Source organism: Phoca vitulina, unplaced genomic scaffold (genome assembly GCF_004348235.1).
Source record: "Phoca vitulina isolate PV1807 unplaced genomic scaffold, GSC_HSeal_1.0 scaffold26, whole genome shotgun sequence".
Lineage (NCBI taxonomy): Eukaryota > Metazoa > Chordata > Mammalia > Carnivora > Phocidae > Phoca > Phoca vitulina.
The window spans coordinates 9,895,652-9,916,075 of NW_022589729.1; the positions used below are offsets into that span (position 1 = coordinate 9,895,652).

Here is a 20,424-nt window from a genome sequence, read left to right on the forward strand (position 1 = left end):
TCTTCACTAAATGAAATTCTTCGGTGCACAGATCTTTTCCTTACATGGAGATTATAGGCTTCCTGTTCAGCAGAATATTTACAAAATCCAATGTGATACTTTTCACAGACAGTACTCATTCCTATCTTCAACACTTTCACATTCAGGCTGTACTCATCTATATAGTATAAACCTCCAAATTCTGTGTGGGGAAGTTCTTCATTGTTCAGCAAGCAAATTAAGACAACAGTCTCTGCACAGGCTTTGGAGAGGGGCCTGGGTGTGAGTCTACTCCATGAGCAGCTTCAGTTTTTACCTGCAGGGAGAGAGCTGGGGCTGATGAGCAGCTCCCAGTAATTGTGCATTCATATTCATACTCTCGCTTAAGGCAATGACTCACCATGGATTTGCTAGGGCCTGCCATGGCTCCCCCTTTCACCGAATCATGCTGTCAGTGACTTAATTAGTTTTCCTGAAAAATTCCCCCACTTTGACAGGTTTTTGCAATAAGCACCCACGCTCACACGATCTCTGAAGGCTGGAAGGCTTCCAGTGCCTCGTCACTGGGTGACTGAGAAGTGACAGGTCAGCCTCAGAGGAAACCCTACGACTCATTACGTGTGGGACTCATCTTAGGGCTGGTGCTGCGGGAGGCCACACAGGATGGCAGCCCGCTGCTTTCTAACACACCAACCCTGGCTCCAAACAGTTCTGTCTGAAAATGTATGCCAAAGAGGATGGAAGGAAGGGCTGAGAAGGAGACAGACAAGGGGACGGACCCTCACTGTTCCTGCCAAAAACATCTGTGTGAAGACTGCAGGAGGAGCTGCTGGGACCTTCTCTGTGCAACCCCCACACTGCGGGTGAAGAGCTGGAAGGGAGAAGGAGAAAGGACAGCAGCTTCGAGTCCTTCTCTCACTATATCTGGATCCTTAAGCAAATTAACCTCTCCCAGTGGTTTCCCCCCGTGTTTAGATGGAGGCTCCCCCCAGTTCTAAATTCTAGGAGCCTCCGTGGGGGTGATCTACAACCATACACTTTAAAAAATTCTAATCAAACTTTAGCTTCTCTTGATTGGGCTTGCTTTGAGATTGAATGAGTTGATGCATAAATATGCCTAGGCCAACACCTCACACATAGGCACTACTCACCCAGCGCAATTATGATAGGTATTATTATTCTTACCCTCCCACCTCAGAGTGGAAAGAGGGCTTCTCTCTCTCAGTATTCATAAGTCAACCAAGAGCCGGACTCTCACGAACCGCCTAACACCTTATAGTCCTGTGACCAAGAGAATGGAGGACTTTGATCAAATAGGCCTGGTCACAGGACCCCCGTCCTACAGCCAAGGCTTTATGAATCTGTGGGAAACACGTTCAGCCAGAAACAAGGGCTGCCCCAGCACATGACGCACACCACCATGCTACTGTGAAATGGTCCCAATTCCTAGGCTCTTTCTCCTTAGATACTCACAGCCAGCAGATGAAACTGAGTGAAAAATCACACAGGTTGGCCAAGGCACTTAATTTCTCATAGCCTCACTTTAAAAAAAAATGGGTGTTAAGAGAACTGAGAGATCTCATCTGTCTAGCTGGATGCCTGCTACAAGTAGGCCCACCTCCCCCCCTCTACCCTTAGCCCCTACTATATTAAAAAAAGGAGGTACTTTCTTCCAAGACAGAAAAGAGCCAGGTTAAGAAAACTCTTAATGTCTCTATCGTGAGTCACTAATAAAATGCTAGACTGTAAAAATCTCTAACCAAGAGCACAATTGGTTCTGAAACTGTGATGCCCCTTCAATCAGGGGGTCCAGTCTTCTTTGTCCTTGCCATTTCTCTTCTCAGGACAAAACTACTTTGCCCACATACCCATGACTAGGATTCCTTCCAACTCTGAGTCTACACTTCTGTGACTAGCTACTCGATTCAGATGGCTTGTTTTCTGTTGCTATCACCTTTATCCCATCCCGTTCCTAAGCATTTTCTATGCCACTTTTAGAGAAAATGTATTGAGCATGTTTTCTGTTTGGTTTTGGACTTGCATTTAATTAGGTATTAATCTCGCTAACGTATTTCTGACCAGCATGGAAGCTTTTGTTTGGTTAGTCTCTCCCACAAGAACTAAGCTGCTCCCACCCCCAGCTCCCACAGCTCAAGGTATTAAATGATTTATTGATGTGGTCTGTCTCAAACAGTGCATTTGTCCTAAAACTTTAGAGCCAAAGTGCTACAGCTTAGACCAAAGGCCATCACGACACTTCCATGAATAGAAATCAGAATTCTGCCACCGGACCAGGAACCGTGTCTTTTTTGTTTTTGTTTTTTGGTTTTTTTTGTTCCAATAGGAGATCATTTCTACCTACGTGTGTGTGAACACACCCAGGAGCATGCTCTAGTTCACATGCGTGCACCTCTTTTCATTCTTTTTCTCTCTCATGGCATCCTTTAGGGTTCATTGCTAAGCTGCAATTGTTGGCAATCTTTACTTTGCCTTTGATACAAGTCATTCCTCTGAAGATGCCTTGGTTCTCACCCTCACGCTGGTGCAACCCAAATTTATATTTCACCGAAGCCAATATTGATCCTCCTATCTTTGTGTTGGAAGCTTGTTTGCTGGACATAAAATATTAAATGTAACCAAATTTTCTCCAACTGAAGGTAGATAATATGTAATTCCAACCTGCCTTCATGGCTCTTCACCAACAGCTCCTGTTTCAGTGAGTTGACTATGGAAATCAAGGCTCCCCCAAATCACCTGATTTGGTCCTAGAAAAATATCCAGGAAAGGATGAGACATGTTTTACTTATTTCCCTTTATCCTAGTACTTGAATACATAATAACTTATTATTAAAGGCCCACCATGTTCGAAGTGTATGCCTCCTTACTAGGATTGGGGCAGGAAGCTAAAAACTCTGTTCCTCAGGGGCTTAAAGTTTAGTTGATAAGATAAGCACACCCATGAATAATATATCCATAAAAATTTAAGGATGGTAGTATAAGCTATGAAGAAAGATATTTGAAAGATCCAAGTGATGGTGCAGCAGAAAAGCAGAGAGGAACAGAGAATGCCTTATCTTCAAGGACAGCACCAGACTCTCATGACCCCTCTCATTCCACTCTCTGGCCAGATGGGCTTGAGCAGCACAGGTGGTACTTGACTGAAATCATTCTATGCATACATGAGAAGGCACTATTCCTCTATTTCTTCAGTCTCACAAAATTATTTCCAATCTCTCCATGCTTACGATCCAATGCCAATCTCAGCCCACCCATTGTTATTGGGGCCTGTGTAAGGTTTGGAAATGTTCTCCCCAGTGTCAGGATCTCAGCAGGAAACAGATGGCATACTCAAAGGAGCTTTTGAAGAGAATTAAACGAAAAGGCTATTTATTGAGGTGTGGGCAGCATTAAGAGAATCAACAAGGGAGGTTAAAGTACCCAGGGACCAGCAATAGCCAGAAGCTATTACCTTCTAGGCCTAAAGGGGAAGAATCTGTTCCTGGAACCCAGCAAATGCTAAGGCCAGTGAGGAGGGGCTGTCCCCATAGAGAAAGAATGCAGTTTTGCCAAACTGGGGTGCCAAAGAGAGGGATCAGGAGACATTAAAAAACTGAACTCTCTCCTTCCTTTGATCAAATCCAACTGGAAAGAAGCCAGAGGGAGGAGAAGATCCCTAGGCAGTCTGCAGAGTCACTTCCCAGTGCACAAAGCAGGGCAGAGAATGGATCTGGAGGCAAAGGGAGCATACCTAGCATATTCCCCATACCTCAGATTGGTGCTGCTTCTCACTCAATATGTGACGAAGAATCCTTTCCAGGCTAGAAGATCACCTGGCAAGCTTTGGCTCACCACTCCATGATTATTGATAAAACACTAAGTAAATCTGAAGGCTTAAGGAGGATTGCACGTAAGTACTTAGACTGATGTTATATTTCCATTAAATTCTAAATAAATGTCTTGCTACATGAAGCAATCAAATCTGCAGGTGGAAACAAAAAACGTTAAGACGCTTAAGTAAATCACATGCATTCAATTGAAATCTTTAAGAAGATGGTTGAGACTCTCTCTTGTGAATTGATTTATCTATCTGCTGATGGATATGATCATTACCAAGATGCCTAAAAACATCTTGGAAACTGTGCAGTTCTCTCCTTGATGCCAATAGCATGTTTGTAATGGGAACCGGAAATAAAATTCTTTTCTCTGAAGAATCCAATGAATTGCTCCAGTGTTTCCTTTCACTTAGACTCTGGGATGCATTTAAGAAATTTTCATTAACAATAAGGCAAAGTAGACAATGCCATCCAATATACAAATGTTGATGTAAGAACAACATTTCTCAAAAGTCAGGCATACATTTGCTCTAACCCTCAAAATTTGAGAGCAGAGAAGTACCTGGAGAAAGTTACACAGAGATGTGGCCTAAACTTGAAATGCTGTGAAGGGTCTTCAAATCTATGGTTGCTCCATCACAGCTACATGGAACCCAGAAGTGAGTACAGAATTGTTACTTAGTCCCACTTTCTCTTTCAAGCTGTCAAGTCACTCTCTCCTAACTTTTCACACGAAAAATATAATAATCATTATTATTTTTTCATGCTCGCTATGCGCTATGTTAAGAGCTTTACGTGTATTAACTCATAACAACCATTTGAGATAAGGGCTATTACTAATAATAACATTTAGAAATCTGATGCACTGCATGATTGTTAACATGCCCCAGGATACAGCTGGTGAGTGGAAGAACTTGACTTTGAACCTGAGATTCAGGTTCCAAAGCTGTGTCCTTAAATTCACCCCATGGTTGCTCCAAATTGCATTTATATACTGCTCTGGGGCTTTCAAAATCTTGATAAGATACTTATAAACGTATTTATCCACCAACCCATTCTTTGGAAACTTATACATAACTTTCTTGCACACAAATCTCAGCATAGCCCTGTGTGATAGGTATTATTATTTCCCTCTGTATAATCAGGAGCCTGAATGACTGTGCAAGTTACCTAAGAAGTGGAAGAATCAGAACTCAGACCCAAGTCCAGTAATTGTTCTGCTAAACCACAGCTTCCTCAAGTCACCCCCATCAGGGGCATGAATCCTAACCCTGCAAAGATAAACTGACTCAGAATGTAATCTGAGCTCCAGGATTCACTGGTTCTGTAGTCGTAGCAAGTGATTTAAACCCTCTAAGCCTTCATTTCCTTACCCATAAAATTAGGGTAAAAAGACCTACCTTAGTAGGGTGGCTGTAAACTTTAAATTAAAGTTAATTTAAAGGCCAGGGCATTGTCACTCACATATAAAATTAAAACAATAGATAAATTCATAAAAAGTAATCAATACCCAGTTATTTCTGTAAAATGTACATCAGATAAAGTCAGTTCCCTGCTGGGAACCCTCCCTTGGCTTCCCATAAAATGCAAACTCCTCTCTGGTTCAATGGGGACTTTAATTTGTCCACCTCTGTCCTCATCTCATTGCTCTCTGGCCCTTACTCACTAAGCCTGCCTGCACTAGCCTTCTTGAGAATCCGGCCTCAGGGACTTTGCATTTGCTCTTCTTTTGCCCAGAATGTTTTCCCCCTACGTCTTCACATTGTGGCCTTCTTCTTGCATTAGCATTCCAGCTTGATTATCGTCTCCTGAGAGCACCTCCTGAACAATTCAACCAGTCTCTGCTCTATTGCTGTATCTTATACAGTTTATACTATAAGTTGTTTCCTTCCTAATGTAGATGACCTATTCATTTTGTGTTTGTTTATTTACGTTTTTTGTTTGTTTATTTATTTATTGTGATCCTAGCTTATTCTAGCAACTTATTGTGGAGAATATATACGTGTCCAATGTTATATCAGTGGGGTATGGTTATCATTTTAGTTAACATAATGGAATTTCACTACCTTTACATGTTTGGAGCAGTATGGAAAGTATGTGAATACTGTTTGCTTCTATGTGACATGCAAAATAGTGTTAAAACACGGTAAGTGCCAGCAGAAATGGACGCCATGATGTTTGTGGTAATTCCCACCATCTCACTTTGAGGCTGCTCTCTGGAGAAATATCCAGTCCCTGTAGGGCTCTATGACAGTCCCAGAGCGCAATGTCAAACACTTGGAAGATGTGCCCAGGTCTTCCATCAATGACCTTATGTAGAAAAAGTCCAAAGAGTTTGGGCTTTTACACCACGTACCTGTATTGGAAAGCCAGCCCTCCCACTTCCAAGTTGCAGAAATTTCTCTGTGCCTGTTTCCTCATGCAAACCAGTGACAATATAATACCAACCTGATAGAATTGTTGGGAGGATGAGATAAATTAGTACATATAATACACTTATAAAAGTGCAAGGGCTCAGTGAACCCATTAATTACTTTTATGTATCCTCCATAAGAGCTGGATGGAACTGGGTTCCTATTTTCTCACGGGGAGAACAGATAGAAGCAATAAAAAGTAGTACGTGATAAATTCCAAATTCTCATTATTATCACTAAAATCAAACTGAGGCTAATTTTAGGATTTCCCACTAACATTGAAGCCAGTTTTCCCTCCCTCATATTCATATATATTCAGTGACTCCAAAGAGCAAGGTAGTGTACTAAGCATGAGTGACAGAAGACACCCATTTCTAGCAAAGAAAATGTCTTATAATTTCTTCAGTAGCTTCACATCTCTGAATTTCAAAAGTACCAGTAGAAAGGAAGACAATGTCTTGTTGTACCCTTCTTCCCCTGGGTCCCAGAATTCAATTAAAATCGTGTTCCATCTTGTCTGATCCAAAGTGTTTCAGATGAAAGGAACCTGGAATGCAGGGACTATATCTGTAGAAGTAGAACTATAATATATCCAGTAAAGTATCATGCAAAAAGTCCATTTGATGATGAAAGAAAATCAGATAGATAGAGAATTAAATAGGCAGCTACACAGAGCTTTTCAGCAAGCTAGTCCTTTATGACTATAGCCTGCAGGACTTCTCATGAAATAAAATAATCTTGTAATCATGTAATTTCAGGTTTATTGCTTTCTCTTTTTAGCCATGAGTCTCTCTAACCATAATTCTGGCAAAGCCCATTTTGGTATATTGCTATTCAAACATATTCAAAACCCACAACAGGCTACCCTTTAAAAAGGCATTAGTGTAAGTGCCATGGGAAAATATACTCCAAGGTTGTAGATGAATTGATATGATTTCCTTGATTGTATCTTTTTATTTATGAGGCATAATTTATGAGCACTGGAGAACAAACTGCAATGAGTGATGACTAACTACAGTCAAAATCATAAATCAGGAGCAGTGAAAGAAGTGGTGATTTTGATCGAATCTATTGAATTAGCTGTTGGCCTTAGCCAATACAGGTATTGGAAAGACCTTTTTAATATCTATTTGTCTCCCTCATGGGAATGTGATAACAATCTCATTACATGCCCCTAGGAAACAAATAATTTAATTGTTTGTCTGTTAACATGCAACCTATTTACTCTACTTCTTAATTGCTGGCATTTGGACATTCATGTTGGGTTTTTGTTTATTTCTGATGTGAATTGTCACAAAAATATATTCATGTTCCCTAGTTTTAGAAAGAATGAAGTTGCTTCCCTAGTGCTGTTCAATATGAATATGTCATCAGTATTGTTGAAATGCTTTTGTGCTATCAAAAATTGTCATTATTCCACAAGGAAGCATGTTACAGAATATCACAGAAGTTGCAGAGATCTCAAAAATGCCTCCAAATCTTAATCTTTTGAGAGCAACAGGCATAATACAACTCTTATAATAAGCAGCCTGGAAAAAGAACAAAATCTCAAATTGCTCCAAGGGCAAGGACAGTCACTGTCACTTACATTAGGAGGCAACAGATTAGAGGTTTTCTTTGAAAGATCACTGGCTGAATTTCGTTATTCCTGCATTCTGTTTTTGTATGGAAAATGAGAGTGAGTACAAGAACAAATAGACATCAATTGGATGCTAACAGTGTAGACAACATTTCTAAGCTGTTCCCTGGACTTTAACAAGACTTGTAGCATGATGATCTCTCAGCCAAAAGAATCATAACATATTTTTACAACTAAGGAGATTTGTTTATGATATGAGAAAGAAAAACACATCAGGAAGTCCCCAGAGATTTACATTAAGAATTTCTCTTTGCATTTAGACTATACTTGGAAAATATCAGTCCTAAGGAATGCTATTTCAGAAAGCTATAAAGCACTAAAGCTTCATGTAAGACAAAGCACTAAACTCTACAGTTAAGTGTAGAAGTTGGGCTAAAGAATAACTAGCACAATACTGTAAGCACCCAATGGGCTACCACTCTGGGAGAATTTTCAGATCTATCTCCCCTTCCCTTGTCCTCTTCAGAGTCATGGTTCCTTCTCTGTCTCTTTTACAACAATTATTACAAATACTTCTGTTCACACATTCTTGCTTCCTTTCTGGAAGCAAATTAAAAAGAGAAATGTGTTGAGAAGAATTGGGAGCATTTAGAATAATATGCTGCAAGGGAAAAATGGATCCAACAAGTTTCAGAAATATCAGGATTTCAAGAAATTTACACCTGGAGTGAAAACTAGGTAGCAAATGTTGGTTCTACAAAGCTAGTGAACTCTGGTTCTGTTTGGAACCATGACCACTGTAATAAACTCTATGATGATTATTGCAGCTGTAACATCTTCAAACAGATACATGCTTCATGCTTTTTTGAATGGCTGAAGGTAACGACAAAGGAAATGCAGAGTACAACTCTAAATTTCTATTCTTATGACGTATGAATAGAAATTTAAAATGTATAGTGCCTAGATTCTGTACCGGGTTCTATAGAGAGTAGCCTTCTGTGTTTCTCATATAATCTTGGGCACAAGAATCACTTGGAAATATGTTAGAAAGACAGGTTCCAAGGTCCTTCTGCCACAAATTCTGATATAGGTACGCAAAATGATTTTGATGATCGTGGCCAAGGAACACTGTTTGACAAAGACTCCTCTGATGGAAGATTTCTAGGAGGCAGTTTTAAACAGAGAGGAGATGATTAAACCTGTTTCCACAGAAATGGGATTTTGGCAGCTTGGTGGCAGATGTTGACACAAGGTAATTGAAATTTTTTAAGGCAAAATACAGTCATTAGTCCCGGGGAGGGGGATAATAAATAAAAGAACAATTTCATTTCTTTAATGGACAATAACATAAGGATGGTAATGGTCACTGGTTAGATTTTTTTAAATTAAATTGAAAACAGAAATATAAACAGAAATTAATCTACTTTTTTTCTAGTCAATTATAGAATTTGTGGTTAAATGGTCTTAGTTGTTTTGTTTTTATCCAAATGGTTGATCTATGTTCTCTGTGACATCTTCTTACATTATAACTCTTGTCATGGTTACAACCAAAACTTTAGAGAAGAGAACACCCTAATTCGGCCAGTCCCAACTTGTTCTTGTTTATAACAGTTCTTCATTGGGAGGTTCCTTAACTCTTACAGTTATAATTGTGTGTGTGTGTGTGTGTGTGTGTGTGTGTGTGTGCAAGTGTTCACTAAACACGAATAATTGTTTTAGTGAAAACTTTAATCGTCTTTTTTATTATAAAAGAGTAAATATGTTCAGCTGGATACTGTAGGAATAAGGATATTGTGAATAAATTAAAAAAATGAAGAGTATCCTTAATTTTTGTCACTTTGACTTGAAATTCATAAGCTTTACTTGCTCCCACCCCACCAATATGTCCCTTCTTTTCTGTGAGCAACCCACACAGAAAGAGCCCACATTTTTGTATCCAATGATCATGAGGAAATCTTGGGTCACAAACCAGATGGATTAGCTTGTCAGGTAAAATGTAGGTAAATAGGTGGTGATGGATGGATGGATGGATGGATGGATTAGATAGATGACAGAAAGAATCGAGATGGATACAGTAGGCAACTCCATGTTCACAAGACATTTTATTTCTTGATTTTTATATTGGTTCATTAAAATTAAAAGATCAGGTCATATTGCTCAAATTTTCCCATGTAAGATCTCTGCTTCTTCTTTCTCCACCCTCTAAAGATGGACCCAAATCTTGGGCTCATTGTTTCTCAGTAGAAATCATAAGCATATCTGTTAGCATTTTCTTAAAGATTTATTTATTTTAGAGAGAGAGTGTGCACACGAGTGGGAGGGGCAAAGGGAGAGAGAATCCCAAGCAGACTCCATGCCGAGTGTGGAGCCTGACTCAAGGCTCAATCCCACCACCCTGAGATCGGGACCTGAGCTGAAACCGAGTGGGACACTCAACCAACTGAGCCACCCAGGTGCCCCTCTGTTAGCATTTTTATTCTGAATCCTGAACTACTATACTTCAGTTCCTTGTTTCTTGCTTCACTGGGCATAGGCAGAAATCCACGCAATTTTTGTGTAAAGGACTTTTTACCTCAACAGACAAAGAGGTATTGACAGTTTCTTTTTTATGTTTCTTCTGGCAGTTTGGTATAACAGAAACATTGCCTTGTGGGACAAGTTTTGTGAAATCCATAATTCTTCATTATTTCAGTCAGCTTTCTCTTCATTGTAACTGCTTTGAGTAGCTCATGTAAATAGGCTGATCCTGCTTTGCATAAACACGTTGATTTATATGAATGTTATTTTGATCTCAAATTGATTGAATACTAAAAAGAAAGACTAAGAAAAAGGGCAGTATATTATGAAGGTCTCCTGTCAAAGACAAAAGACACTAAGTCCTACATATATTCCCAGTTAGTGATGAAGAATTTCTAATTGCTGAGGTTTAGGAACAGAATATTTTTACAGAAATACAGAGAAACACTATAATACTGAGGCTCAAGTGTTTTAAAATACCATGGATTAAATCACATTTTGGAAATGGGACTCTACCCAGTAGAAACTCATCTAAGACAGGAAGGTGTAAGGTTTAGTTTTTATCTAACAACACCAACATTAAAAAGCCTTAATAGTATTCATAATACTACATCTACATCAAAAATGAAAGCAAAATAAATGTTCATAATCTGGGGCCAGACCTGTACTAAACACTTTCTGTGGATTATACTTATTTAATTTTTTTTTCAACATCCCCATACCTGTACCACTGCTATCTCCTATTGGTGCTCAGTAATTAATTGACAACTTGCTGAATTTTTATTTTATTACACCTACTTTTATTTTTCTTGTTTTCTTTCCCATCCATTGTGGCCTCGGTTAAAATTCTATATGTCCTTTATTTAATTAAATAAGGGGGTCATTAATCTGAGGCAGCTCCAGTGCTTTGAAGGCCTACATAAACAAACCAAAATCTAAGCTGGTTAATGCTTCAAGATTACAAAATCAAAACACTAAGAACAACCAATCTTAACACCACCAATGGGCTTTGAACTGTAGCCAATCAAATAATTTCCTTTCTTAGCTTCTGCACTTTCCCTATGGAAGTTTTTCCTGTGGCTCCTGTCGTCAAAGTGCTCCTAACCACTTCCTGTTTGGCACTGGCCCATTAGAATTGTTTTTTGCTCAAATAAACTCTTAAAATTTTTGATATGCCTCAGTTTATCTCTTAACACCTTAAATCACCAACCAGAGCCCTACTCTTGGCAAAGAAATTGATATTAACATGTACACTTTATTTTGCGTCCCTTCCCCAAGAATATTTTCTTTTCAAATTTTGTCACTCTCTGTGTAATAAAAAATGTTCTCCCCTACCTCCTGGAAAGATATTTGCATTAAAGGGTTGGTCTGGTCTGGATATCCATCCACAGATGAATGAATAAAGAAGATGTGATATATATATATGTGTATATATATATATATGTATATATATTCATCAAAAAGAATGAAATCTTACCATTTGGAATGATGTGGATGGAACTAGAGGGTATTATGCTAAGCAAAATAAGCCAGAGAAAGACAAATACCATATGATTTCATCCATATGTGGAATTTAAGAAACAATACAGATGAACATACAAGGAGGGAAGGGAAAATAAAATAAGATGAAAACAGAGAAGGAGACAAACTAGAAGAGACCCTTTTTAAAAAAAAGATTTTATTTATTTATTTATTTGAGAGAGAGAGAGTGAGAAAGAGCATGAGAGGGGAGAGGGTCAGAGGGAGAAGCAGACTGCCCACTGAGCAGGGAGCCCAATGTGGGACTCAATCCTGGGACTCCGGGATCATGACCTGAGCCAAAGGCAGTCACTTAACCAACTGAGCCACCCAGGCACCACATAAGAGACTCTTAACTCTAGGAAACAAATTGAGGGTCGCTGGAGGGGAGGTGGTGGGGGAATGGGGTAACAGGGTGATGGGCACTAAGGAGGGCACGGGATGTAATGAGCTCTGGATTTTGTATGCAACAGATGAATCACTAAATTCCACCCCTAAAACTAATAATACACCGTATGTTAACTAAATTAAAATTAAAAATTAAAAATTAAATAAAATTAGATTGCTTTTATAAGAAGTTTTTAAAAAGATCTTTGCAAATAAATAATAATTACTTAAGTGTAAAAAAAAAAAGAGAGAGAGAGAGTTTGGTTTGGAGCTAAGAAGCCAAGGACTCTCTCATTAGCTCTGAAATCTGACCTCTTCACCAATAACCTCAAAGCCTACTATCCCTATGCCAAGACTGACCTTGGCCACTTCAGAGGGGACTAGAAGAGTAGCTGCAGTCGCAGTATGGTTTCCATGAAATGGTTTTCCTGTTGCAAAGACAGTGCGTCGCTCCCTACTTCCCTGTGGCCTATGAAAATAAACGCCCCTCACTGGAGACAACCTGGACTCGTCTATCCATCCTCACAAGCTAACTTTACCTACTCCAGAACTGCAAGTATTTGTCTATGGACGAGTCTTTTAGAGTTCATGATCCTGAGTGTCTTCCTTCTGCGTCCGGATGGCATACAGAATCAAAAGCACGGTTTATTGGAAAGAGCAATAAGAGAGTTTATTGGAGAGCAAATTTCTCATCTCAGCTCTTGTAACTTCTGTCACCAAGAGAGTAACATTTTCAGAGCCTTGATTTTTTCACGGGTAAAGGGGGATGAACGCACATTCTCCAGCCACCCTCCAAAGCTGTGTTGTGAGGATTAGGTCAGATAAGGCCTGTTAAAGTGTTTTGTAAATTGTAGGGTTTACACAAATGTGCATGATGTTTATGCACCTGGTGAGAAGAAAGTGTCAGAGCTATAAAAAGGGTAGGTTCTGCTCTGGAAGGAGGTTAGTTGTCTCTTAAAAATGGAGCTTCTGGCAATCCTATCAGCAAGGGGCTAGAGATTTGCATTTGACAGCAATCTGAGAGCAGTTCAACATCAGAAATTTTACTTTTCCAAAGGAAACCACTAAAAAAGAAAAAAAGGTGTGGAAACACTGATAGAAGTTGGGCCTAAGTACTAAAAAATCTCTCCACTGTTTATTCTCTGGAAGATATTATTGATGCAAAAGTAGAAGAAACAAAAACAAAGCTAAGCTCTCGCTGTGGAGTAAATTCTACGGTCTGTTTCTAAGCATCTCATATTTTGGATGTTCTGCATGCTTTTTTAACACTGCACACCTGGCATGTGTGTACTATGGAATCAAGCAAGTTTTTCAGACTTTAAAAGCTCAGGACAAATATAAATAAATAAATATATATATATATTTAATACATATATATGTATATATATATATATATTAGAAGACATAGTAGAAGACACTGGATGAGAAAGAAAATTTCCTGAAGTTAGATTTGCACACCACGAAAGCTTACTAAGAAATACTCCTACTCCTAAACACGCAGACAGTCTTCTTATATTGCCATTTAGATCTATCATTCTGATTGATCACTGTGTAGTTGGCTGTTATTGGGCCTAATTTAACCCTATACACTCACACATCCATCTACTCTGTCTATTGTACCTGACATTGTACAAATTACTTACTCATGCAAATGACGACCTAAGGCAACCTTTTAGGATATTCGTGTTTAATTATACAAATGGTTCTTGATAAATAAGATTATGCATCCTTCCATATGTTTATTCCCTCCTTGATGAAAGGAAAATTTAATTTTCATGCAGATTTGGTGGGGACGGTGTTTAAGAATTGCTGAGTTTTATGTAGTCTGCAGATCCATTCAGGTTGCAGAAGCTGACAAAATCACTCTACACCCCACTCAGAGATGAGGAGTTTTTCATTAGGCTTTAACCAGCTTGCTGCATTCTGACGTTAGGGCTCCTAATTGGCCCCCTTTGTGTTCACATGGCCAAAGGCAAAAAAGTGGAAGAACTTGCTGTCCTCTGTGATGACAAAATTGCAAGATCCAAGTTTATCTCATTCTGTTGTGTTTGGTTGCTTTGGGTTGCCAACTTTTCTTCCAGCCTGAAGTTACCTTGCTTCTGAGTGGTCTTATTGATTTCTCTTTGGAGGTCTGGGCAGTGAATTCAGCAGGAAAAGCCCCCAGTACCTGGACATGGTGTAGAACTGGGCCTGCTCCCCCAGAAGGTCTCGGAGCCCCCACATTCCATGCAGTCTCTTCCACCCAAGCAGTGGTCAACATCAGCGCCCCTGGGAAGCCCAACGGAATCGTCAGTCTCTACAGGCTGTTCTCCAATGCCAGTGGGGCGGAGACAGTGGTGAGTAGCAGATTACTCTGAACAAAAATCCAGGACTGGTTTGTTCTGTAAAAATGGACTATGGTGCCCTGGCCTTTTCTTCTACTTGAGACTTCTTTCTTTCCCAGCTGTTCTCAATTGCCCATGATGAACTTAGCACAAAGATCCATCAGAGAGAAATAGTGAGAGTTAGGAAACATACAGAAATTATGTAAGTCTTCAGGGAGAGAAGTGCTAAAGGTATTAAAGACTCCACAAACATAAGAAACCTAGGACTTTAGTGACCATTGATTTAATTTAATTAGAAAATGCATGTCAAGGATTGGCATACAGTAAGGGATCGACACATGGCCATTGTTGGTGGTGTAAATGTTAATATGAGAAAGAAAAAATAGAGCAAAGACTATCCTCGGACCCCCATTCTGGCATGAGAAAGTCTCTAATAACACTGAAAACTCAGTCTTTCGGTGACTTGGAGAAAGTTCCAGCACTTTGGGAGAAAGGAGAACAGTTTGGCCAGCACAAGTCTTGCTCTGCTGTTTGTGTGTGGGCACGTTTGGGGACATGAGGGAAACACAATGGACAATTTAGAGACATCATCTTTCACACCATGTTTCAGCGAAGCCACTGGCTGAAGGGACCCTAATGATGAACTAGACCAGTTCCTACATTATTTATACGAAGAGGCTGAGAGTCAGCAGGATAAAACCTCTTTTCTGTAGCACAGTGTGTATAACACTCTCACATTTCTCATAAGTGTAGATTATAACACTTTGTTCACAAAAAGAACCTCATGGACGAGTTATGCAGATCTTACTATGACATTATAAATTATTTAGACCAATTTAGGGAACAATTTGGGTAAGTGTGGAGAAATCCTCTGAGGTCAGAGTTCTAGGTATTGAAACACAATTTCAGAAGACAACTTGCAAGGAAAGTGGTATCATATTGAATGTTAAAGGAATATTAGCATATTTTCTACAGGGCTTCGTATTCAATAAATATAGATGATGTAAATACAATCAACCCTTGATTATCCATGGTTATAAAATGATAATATTAATAAACTAAAATAATTTCTATTTGGAGTGCATTGTACGCATTTTTTTTAAATAGCAGATAACTCTTCTTAATTATATGTTGCTTACGTGAATGTAAAAATTCATTTTCCAGTTTCTGAACTCTTTTGTTCCAGAGTTCTTAATAAAACCACAATGAGATAAAAAACATGCTCCAAATAAACCAAAAAGTTTATAACACAACAAAGACTGTTGAAAAAAAGACTATATTTCATATATACCAACACCGCTGGGGAAGAGATGGACTTTCAAGTTCTTACATATCCATAAAATATAAAAAAATATAACATATACAAATATATAAGATATATATTTCAAGCTCTTAAATACTCACTTTCACATGGATTTGAGGGAATTTTTGGCCCAAAAAACACACGTTGATAACAATGGCGAAGTATGGACCTTCGTGAATATTGACTACAAATACAATTGAAATATAGGTTTTGTTTTTTGAAAAGGCATTATTCTGAGGGTCACAGAATTTGATCCGTATTTTGTGTTTCTGTTGGTGGGAATACAAACTGTTGCGGTCACTCTAGAAAACAGTATGGAGGTACCTCAAAAAGTTAAAAATAGAACTACCCTATGATCCAGCAATTGCACTACTAGGTATTTACCCAAAGGATACCAAAATACTAATTCAAAGGGATACATGCATCCTGATATTTATAGCAGCATTATCTAGAATAGCTAAATTATGGAAATAGCTCAAGTGTCCATCGACGGATAAAGAAGACGTAGTATATATATACACAATGGAGTTGATTCAGCCATAAAAAAGAACGAAATCTTGACATTGGCAATGACATGGATGGACCTAGAGAGTATTATGCTAAAATAAGTCAGTCAGAGAAAGACAAATACTGTATGATTTCACTCATATGTGGAATTTAAAGATTTTATTTATTTATTTGTCAGAGAGAGAGAGAGAAAGAGCGCAAGCAGGGGGAGCAGCAGATAGAGGGAGAAGCAGGCTCCCTGCTGAGCAGGGATCCCAATGCGGGACTTGATCATAGGACCCTGGGATCGTGACCCAAGCCGAAGGTAGTCGCTTAACCAACTGAGCCACCCAGGCGTCCCTCATATGTGGAATTTAAGAAACAAAAATGATCATAAGGGAAAGAAGGAGAGAGGGAAACCAAGAAACAGACTCTTAATTATAGAGAACAAACTCCCAGAGGAGAGGTAGGTGGGGGATGGGTGAAATAGGTGGTGGGGATGAAGGAGTGCACTTCCTACGATGAGCACCCGGCATTGTATGGAGGTGATGAATCACTAAATTGTACACCTGAAACTAATATTACACTGTGTTAACTAACTGGAATTTAATTAAAAATTTTAAAATACATACTTTATGGGCCACCTGGGTGGTGCAGTCAGTGGCGCATCTGACTTGGTTTTGGTTCCGGTCATGATCTTGGGGTAGTGAGATCCAGCCCCGCATAAGGCTCTGTGCTCAGTGTGGAGTCTGCTTGGGATTCTCTCACCCTCTCCTTCTGTCCCTCCTGCTGATGCACTCTCTCTCTCTCTCAATTAAATAAATAAATAAATCTTTATATATATATATATATATATATATATATATATATATATATAAAAGATATATATATATATATTGCATGTTTTGTGCCATATTCTATTCTCTTTCTATGGTGATAAACAATATTATGCATTGTGATTTCTATCCTGTTACCTCAAACTTCTAACTATTATATCATTACAGTTTTTGCATGTTTAAGTTATGCCTTTCCAAGCGGACTGGCAATTCCTTGAGGGTAAATGTTATGCTAAATGCTCTGGTGCATCTCCCAGGGTACGGAGCATGGCACTCTCTTCGTAGGAGGTGAGATACATGATAAACATTTATCAGTTGTCTGTGATCTGTGACACGGCCTCATCTAGTCTCCTCTGTCTTCCTACAGTTGTCTGAAGGCATGGCCACCCAGCAGACTCTTCACGGCCTGCAGCCCTTCACCACGTACTCCGTTGGGGTGGAGGCCTGCACCTGCTTCAATTGTTGCAGCAAAGGGCCAACGGCAGAGCTGAGAACTCATCCCGCTCCACCCTCGGGACTGTCCTCTCCCCAAATCCAGACGCTGTCCTCGAGGACAGGTTCCTTCCGGTGGAGTCCACCCCTGTTCCCCAATGGTGTCATTCAAAGGTAATGGGCCAGACAAAAGGATGAATAAGCTAAAATAAGACATGCATACAGTCTTGTAGCTGCCCAGCACTGCCTAAGGAACCGTGCTTATTGAACAAATACCTATAGCAAAATAGGCAAGTAAATTGATTAGAGTTGTAATGTTCCCTGCCAAGTGTTTAAATCACAAAATCAACTAGATAGAAAGGCGAACAACCAAACTGTCTTTAAATAAGAAAGATGATGCAATGTTTTTGCATTCACTGAAAAAAGAGGCTCCTCCTCATGGTTCCCTGGAATTATTCCTTCTGTAGGCCTCAGCTGGAACACAGGAAACTTCTGTGGTTAAATCAGAACTTGCTTGATCTAATTTAAAATGTTGTCATGAACCACTGTTTGGAAAAACAAGGAAGGTATTTCACTCAAAATAATCTGGATGAAAAGATATCGTTTTGTTTTGTTTTTGTTGTTTGGTTGGTTGGTTATTATTTATTTGTTTAAAAAAATGATATTCTCTAGTTTCAACAGAGGAGAACAATTTTATCAGTCTTCTGAAAAGAGAGACATTTCTCTCTACCAACAAGGATTGCTAGTTGCTGGTGGACAGCACATGTGAACACATTTGACTCTGGTTACATCTGCTGCTCATTTCCAACGGCATTAAAGAAAGTGTTTCTGAGAGCAGTTTCCCACAAATGGAAATCAGAAAGAGCTGATGGTTCTGCTAACACAAAATGTCTCCTCACAAAATATACCCCGTTTTCAAAGAAAGTTCAACTAATCTTACTGCCTGCTTTCGGCTTCTAGCTATGAGCTTCAGTTCTACGCGGCTTGCCCTCCAGATTTAGCCACGCTGTGTGCCCCCCGCCAAGCAGAGACCAAGTATGTGGGGCTGGGGCTGACGGCCAGCCTTGAGGGCCTCCAGCCCTACACCACCTACAAACTCAGAGTGGTGGCCCACAACGAGGTGGGCAGCACGGCTTCCGGATGGATCAGCTTCATCACCCAAACAGAATGTGAGTAGAAGCGGCTGCCACCATCAGCCAGAGAGGTAGGGGGGAAACCAGGAGACACTTGGCTTTTTTTTTTTTTTTTTTTTTGCTTTGTTTTTTTAAGATTTTATTTATTTATTTGACAGACAGAGAGAGAGAGAGAGAGCACAAGCAGAGGGAGAAGCAGGCTCCCCACTGAGCAGGGAGCCTGACTCGGGGTTTGATCCCAGGACCTGAGAAGGCAGACACTTAACCCACTGAGCCACCCAGACACCCTCCGAGATGATTTTTTTTTTAGTTTGCCACTCCTTTTCTTTTCAAATTACATGGCATGGCATAATCCAGAAAGCATTTCCAGAAAGCATTGAGATACGGCACTTCAAGAAAAGCAGAAGAACAATTAACTAATAAATTGGGGCCTCCTTACATTTCTGTAAAATAACTTCTTTTCAGAATTTATAAGGTATATATGTCAATTGTTTAAAAATGACAAATACAAAAACAGGGCACCTGGCTGGCTCGGTCAGAAGAACATGCGACTCCTGATCTTGGGGTCGTGAGTTCGAGCCCTATGTTGGGTGTAGAGATGACTTCAATAAATGAACTTTAAAAAAATAACAAATACAAAAAGTACTAAGAATAAAATTAGTACTTAGAGTCAGAACCAGCTACATCATGTGCAGGGCCCAGTGGAAAGTAAAGGTATGGGTCCCCTTATTCAAAAATCACTAAGAATTTCAAGACAGTGACAGTAGAGCATCAAACTAAGTTCGTGACTCTTATGTGAGGGGCCCCGTGCAGCTGTGTGGTTCGCACACCCATAAAGCCAGTCCTGCTTATAATCCCACCACCCAGAGGCAACCACATTAGCATTTTGGCCTAATTGATTCCTTTAATCCTTTTCTCATGCAGTTTCTATTATGTGGCTGAGATCATACTCTAATGAAAATTTCATAGTCTGCTTTTTATACTTGACAAACATTTTATTTGCATTTCCCATGACATTAAAAATGCTTTAGCCTAACCAAGTTGAATGACTATATAATTTTCCATCCTATGAATTGGTTAGGCATTTTAGTTGTTCTAATATTTTTCTTTATAAATGTGGTGAGAAATTTCTTTGTGAACCCATCTTTGAATGTCCGATCATCTTCAAATTAAATTTCGATGAATGGAATTTATTACATCAAATATTTTAATCTTTTGGATACTTATCACAAGTTGGCTTTCCAGCCACATTATATCAATTTATAATCTCATCTTCCGGATTTGGCATTGGCATTTTTTAAAGTAAGAGTTATACATTCACGAAAGTCCAAGGCCTCATACAAAGACCTTAATGTGACTGGGTGACATGGCAGGATGTTAGCAACAGGTCACTCTGAGAGGGTGGGTCCTGGCACTGTTCAAGGATTTTACAAATAATCCTCAGCACAAGCTGATGAAATCAGTGCTATTATCCAAATACACAGAAAACTGAAGCAGGTCCGTGGACCATACACTGTAATTCCAAGATGCCGTTCACGTAGACCAGAATCTGAACGGAGGCTCTGGAAGCTGTACCATGAAGTGTCCCCAAACTAAGGCCAGAGCTGAAGTCACCTGCCAGTTTCCACCCCTGGAAAGTGGAACTATGACTCTAAATTCATGATCCCCCAGCTCAGCGGCACT

The 20,424-nt window shown here is 39.5% G+C and overlaps 1 protein-coding gene across 1 annotated transcript in view; it reads left to right on the top strand.

Annotated features, from left to right (window-relative positions):
- The window catches only part of USH2A (usherin), a 682,897-nt gene that overhangs the window by 649,054 nt on the left and 13,419 nt on the right, over window positions 1-20,424 (top strand). Inside the window, exons 64-66 of the mRNA XM_032422367.1 lie at window positions 14,357-14,563; window positions 17,544-17,782; window positions 18,569-18,777. Coding sequence (XP_032278258.1) covers window positions 14,357-14,563; window positions 17,544-17,782; window positions 18,569-18,777 — 655 coding nt within the window. The remainder of the gene's footprint in view (window positions 1-14,356; window positions 14,564-17,543; window positions 17,783-18,568; window positions 18,778-20,424) is intronic.